We start from the raw sequence: 6,000 nt of genomic DNA, 5'->3' as shown, positions 1-6,000 counted from the left end.
CCCCCCCAGGCCCCCTCCCACCTCCCGGTCCCTCGCTTACCCGCCCCCCAGGCCTCCTCCCACCTCCCGGCCCCTCTCTCACCTCCCTGGTCTCCCTCTCACCTCCCGGCCCCTCGCTCACCCCCCTCCAGGCCTCCTCCCACCTCCCAGGCCCCTCTCTACACATTGCTGCCTCAAGCATTTCCTGGAAGCATGCCTTCTGCCTCTGCCTCCAGGTGTCTTCCAGGCAAAATGGAGAACCTGTGTGGGATCTTGACATTTCAGTGTCTTCTTTAGTGTTTGCTGTGTATTAATGAGGAATGACTGGCTCAGTGCCCACTCCTGGCCGCATCCGCAGAGCTCAGGTACAGGTCCCAAGAGCTGGGCAATGAGGGCCAGACAGCAGGTGTGCTGTGCAGACGAGGAGACCACTGCCTGGGATTGGAACAGGGCCCCTCGCCTGTCGGCTCAGGTCCCCCACCTGTGACGTAGGACCACTAAAGGGCCCCCATGTAGTCTCAGGGTTAAATGGGGGCCTGGGCACCAAGCCTGGCATACAGCAGGAGCTCAGCGAGCCATATGCAGCCACAGCCACTCCCACTGCTGTTCTGATTCCTGACTCTGGGCAGATCTTTATCTCCTGTGGGCCTGTCTCCCTATCTATAAAATAGGGCAGTGGGGCCTCATCTCCCAGGACTCTGTCTTGCCTCCACTCCCTACTATGGTCCCTGCCCTCCAGCCGCCCCCAGACTCCCCTGGGACACCCTCTGGAGCTGGAGCAGGAGGAGGGTTGGGGGCCTGGAGTCAGAAAAATGCACGGGACGGTGGTGTTGGAGAGCGACCGGGCAGCATGAGCCCAGGTGATGCTGCCGGGGGCTTTGCTGAGACCCCCTCCCCACTTGCCAGCAGGTCAGGGTCTGGGCCCTCCCACCTGCCTCCACACGGCATGCCAGGAATCGCTTACACATATTATCACCTCCATGTGAACGCACTTTGCTTTCAATTTTGTCTGATTAATAGATCAAAGTGGGTGAACACGTAGGCTGCCCTGGGGTTGACAAAATAAGGAGTTTTTGAGTTCAAAAACCTATCTCTGCGGCTCAGTCGTTGCAGAACCTCGGGCGTGTGACGGAACCCTCAGAATCTCATTTTCTCAGGTGAAACGGGAGCAGTCATGCCCACCAAGTCTGCCTTACAGTCTTGGCTCGTGTGAGTGGAAAGATTTGCTGGGGCTGTGAGTCACAGAGGACCCTCTGGGGGGTCAGCTGCTGGTAGGGATCACCAAGACAGGAAGGGCCTCCCGGGCTCCAGCCTCCCAAAGCCCACCCAGTGAGCCCCAGCCCCGCCCGCCCCCCTCACAGGCCACCAGTGCCCAGCCCTGATTTCACTCATCACCACTCAATGACTGTGGTCACCTGCTGAGGACACTTTCATTTCAGTAGCCTGAGGGAACATTGCATCCCTGAGTTTAACATACACATTTACATTAATTAGGAGCAAAAAAATGGTACTGTAAGATCAAAACTGTCTTTACCTTATGTGATTTAAATCTTACACCCACAGTCTCTTCCTCCAACATCAGTGGTCAGTGGTCCCTGCTCCCTGGTCCCAACATCAGTGGTCAGAGGGCCTGTGCTCCCTGGTCACTGTGCCCGGGGCAGCTGAGTGAGGGTGGACTGGGATAGCAGGCTCCAGAATGGTCCGTCACTGGGCAGAACACAAGTTGCCCACTGTGCTCCATAATGATAACACCAGACATTGCAGCCATTGCCGGCATAGCTACTACGGGCACCACCACTGTGCTTCGCGACACAGAAGCTCTCCCTTGAGCCACCGAGGCCCTGCACAACCCAGGTTTCATGGGTGGGAAGCGCGGGCAGGTGAATGCACATACCTCCAAGCACTGCCCACGCTGTCGCTGCTAAGGCCGCTGTCGTGGACCCACAGACCTGACACCTGAACTTTACCTTCTAGGAAACATAAGCAAAAACTGCACAAGTGATGGGTGGTCAGAGATGTTTCCAGATTTCGTAGACGCGTGTGGCTATAATGACCCTGAGGACGAGAGCAAGGTAAGGGCCCCTGCATGGTTCCCTGCACATTTCAGCCCCTTTTCCAGAAGTGCACACGAAACAGCGTCCATTTGCTACCCTGCGAGAATTGTGCAGGTTTCCTTTCCTCTACTTCTTAACGGCCCTATTTCAGTTCTGCGCCAGGCACTTGGAGTCATTTCTTGTTCTGCCGTCGTGGAGGCGGAAAGCCTGGCTCTCTTCGCCTACCTTCAGTGTGTCTGAGCGGCACTGCCTGCCTGAAGTGAGCTTTAACGAGCATCCGTTCCCCCGATGGGTTTGAGGCTTTGCCACAACGTGGGCTGTCAAGTAGCCCCGCGGAAGTTTTGTGACCCCGAGCCAGCAGCAGGGGACGGAACTGGGCATAGAGGGTGTTTGCAAACCGAGAGGGAGCATGTCTCTGGCCAAGTGCCCAAGTCGCGCTGGGGGCTGCGCTGGGGGTCGGCATGGTGTACGGGGGCCGTGGCGGGCGGTGTGCTCAAGATGACCCCTTTCTGAGAATGCAATCACTTAAATGATGTGTCAAATCAAGTCTGCTCAACTCTGCTCGGGGTCCCGTCTGTGGGTTCAGCCCACAGCCCCAGGGCTGGCGTCGCTGTTCTTTCCGGAACACTCACTCTGCAACGTTGTACCACTGTAGTCTTACTCTGTGTACCACCAGGAAACCAGATCGCTGTCCTGCCCCTTGGGCTACATTCACTCACCCCTGACGCCATACGGACAGGTGAACGCCTCCTTACCCTGAAGTCGTGCTGTGTTTCCGCAGACCTCTGCTGTGTAGGAACATACTTGAGGCCCTTTGAAAGAGCCTGAGGGCCTACCTAGCTACTCGTGCACCTCCCGCCAACCCTGGGCCCTGCCATCCGGCCGCTGGTGAGACTGGTACTGATGTCACCGTCAGATACGATTTCCTGCGGGATCATCTTTCACGCCCCTTTTTTATAGAGGGGCTGTCTTTGCTCTCCTCACTAAGGTTTATGGTTAAAAGCCAGTTTTCCCCACCAAATCACTAAATTCTAGAAGAGGAAGTAGCTTCCATTTTAGCCGATTTCTCACTAATTGGACGCCTGGCCAGTAGTCAGGGAGGGAGGAGTGCTAGAAGAGTGGACAGTGTTGAGCCGTACTGGGCGCCGGGTCAGTTACCAGTACTGTCTCATGCGGTCTTTTCCCATTGAGGTGTTAGTGACAAACATTGTACATACTTAAGGTCCGGGCACACCTCGTTTTGCTGCACGTGGCGGATACTGTGCTTTCACAAGTTGAAGGCTGTGGCAAACCTGTGTCGAGTAAGTCTCTGGGGGCCGTTTTTCCAGCACCGCTTGCTTACGTCGTCTCTCTGTGTCACGTTTTGCTAGTTCTGACAATATTTCAAGCCTTTTCATTATTATTGTATTTGTTATGGTGATCTGTGATCAGTGATTATGACTCACTGAAAGCTCAGATGATGATTAACATTTTTTAACAGTAAAGTATTTTTTAACTGAGGTGTGTGCATTATTTCCTTGGACATAATGCTGTTGTACATTTAAGAAACTACACTGTGGTGTAAACATAACTTTTATAAGCACTGGGAGACCGAACAACTCATTTGACTCCCTTTATTGCAGTATTTGCTTTACTGTGGTGGTCTGGAACTAAACCCACTGTATCCCCAAGGCATGTCTGTACACGGTATGTGTGATGTTTTGATGGGTATATGTACATATACATTGTAAAATGAATACCTCAATCGAGCTAATTATCCATCACCTATTTACCTTCTTTTTTGGTGAGACACAGAACTCATTCATCCTATAACTGAAAGTTTGTGCACTTTGACTAACCTGCCCAAATTTCCCCCACCTCTTATCTAGTCTTCATGACAGACCACCTTCCAGATAGAAAGACTGAGGCTCAGAGAAAACAGGACACGGTCAGAGGCCCCAGCTCTGTTTCTCTTGTGCACAATCACTGAAATGTGACTTTTTGCGTCAAATGTATTTCACTCCCCCTTGGCATGCAGTCACCTTTGTGGCACCTGTGTTCTCTCTGGCCAGCAGGAGCCGCTTGGCGACCTGTGTGCACCCGGAACACAGGGAACTGTACCAGTGCACTCCGTCCCGCATGTGCCAAGACATGCGAGCAGTGGTTTCCACCCTCAGCCGGGCTTGTGAACAGAGAGGGTAGACACAGAGCATCTCAGGACGTCACTAAAATGTAACATATTCAGAAAAATTTTAAGTTTATTTATTCTGAGAGAGAGCAAGCGGGGGAGGAGGGGAGAGAGAGAGAGAGAGACAGAGAGACAAGGAATCCCAAACAGGCTCCACGCTGTCAGCACAGAGCTCTATGTGGGGCTCTAACCCACAAACCGTGAGATCATGACCTGAGCCAAAATCAAGTCAGATGCTCAACCACCTGAGCCACCCAGGCGCCCCACATATTCAGAATTTAAAGCCACGGAACACCCTGTCAGTTCTTCCTTCTCGCCTGCTTCCCATCTGTCCTCTGCCTCCAGGTAAGAGCCGTCGTGCGCATCCTGGGGTCTAATCACCTCGGACTTTGCACATTGTGGGGGGCTGTGCTACACGCCAGAGTGATGCTCAGCCTTGGACGTATTTCATATCGTTCTTTTTATATTTACTGGATTTTGCAAGAAGTCCCAGTGAGATGTCGGCCTCTCATGAGTTCCCTGTCGGGCAGGAAACGTGAGGTGCTAGAAAGCCCTGAACATGGTGGCCGACAGCTGTGGCAGCCATTTGGCTTAAGCTGCCCCAGCTGGAAGATGGGGGGACTGGTGCCATGTTCCTGGCGGCTGATAGAGCATAGTCCTAAGTCGCTGACCTGTTCATGTTGGATCTAAATTGAGAACATGTTTTCAAAGGCAGATACGTGTGGATTTCCGGTTCCAGACTAGTCTCCAACTGCTGTTTAGCTATTTAATATGACCAACCCGGGAGACGGTCTTGTTGGCTTTCTAAGAATAAAACTTGAACGGGTACAGAATTTACCCCCAGTGTCAGGATGGTTTCTGTAGCAAGAAGAGTTCACAGGGCCTGTTCTGCAGACCCTGAATTCTGACCAGGAACAGAGACTGCCCCACTTCACGATGAGCAGGGCTCCAGGAGCATTGTCACGTGTCACCTGCCTCCCAGGTGACCCTGGTGGACGGCTGTCAGACCATTTCAGGGGCGAGACAACAGGTCCCAAAGACCAGGAAAGTCTTGGATCTCTGTGGCCAGGGGGGTGGGGGCTCTGACACCCAAGTTCGACCACCCACACCTCTCGTTCCACTGCGTGCAGGCGTCCCAGACTCCTGTGTGGGGTGGAAGCAGAATATCCCAAGACATCCCGAGCAGCATTTATTCAGAGCCAGCTGTAGGTCCCTGTAAGAGAATGGGCCCGTCCTCATTCATCCATTCAACAAACAAGCATTTCTTGGGAACCACAAGTTTCTGAGTCTGTCCTCAGTTACCATGAACCCAACCTGGTTGTACTGGAGTCGCGGGTGAGCAGGAGCTGGGAACTAACTGACATCTGAGGCAATACTAGCAACTTCCCAACTCAAAGCCGGCAGCTCCTCCTTCTCTACATTTCCCTCGGGTCACACTTCCCAGGGAAACTGATGGAAAACTCTTCTGGGTCCGCTTGGTCCTTGGAAAAGCCTGGAACTGAATCCTGCCTGCATGAAGCACAGAGCATCCCTACTTTTCTGATGCTTTTCCATCCAGTTTGAAAAGCTATTTTTCTTCTTAATTAAACATTTTGGAGATTCTACAAATATCATGAACGCATATTCCCTACTAATGGATTAGAAAGTCAAAATATTTTAACGTGTACAAGAGAAGAAAATGATGGCACAAAACCACAGTGAGTAATTTTTCTCCCTGATTGCAGTTTCCGCTGTTCAAATACCTTGAATACTTGCTTGTTTAAGGAATCCTGTCAAAGATGGAAAGCATGTGGCGGGGCA

General features: G+C 52.5%; 1 protein-coding gene across 1 annotated transcript in view; it reads left to right on the top strand.

Moving 5' to 3' along the window:
* VIPR2 (vasoactive intestinal peptide receptor 2) overlaps positions 1 to 6,000 on the top strand; it is a 69,877-nt gene that overhangs the window by 27,500 nt on the left and 36,377 nt on the right. Inside the window, exon 4 of the mRNA XM_049642223.1 lies at positions 1,954 to 2,051. Coding sequence (XP_049498180.1) covers positions 1,954 to 2,051 — 98 coding nt within the window. The remainder of the gene's footprint in view (positions 1 to 1,953; positions 2,052 to 6,000) is intronic.

This window comes from Panthera uncia, chromosome A2 (genome assembly GCF_023721935.1).
Source record: "Panthera uncia isolate 11264 chromosome A2, Puncia_PCG_1.0, whole genome shotgun sequence".
NCBI classification, from domain to species: Eukaryota; Metazoa; Chordata; class Mammalia; order Carnivora; family Felidae; genus Panthera; species Panthera uncia.
Note: the sequence above shows the minus strand (reverse complement) of the source record. Positions and strands in the feature narration are given on the sequence as shown.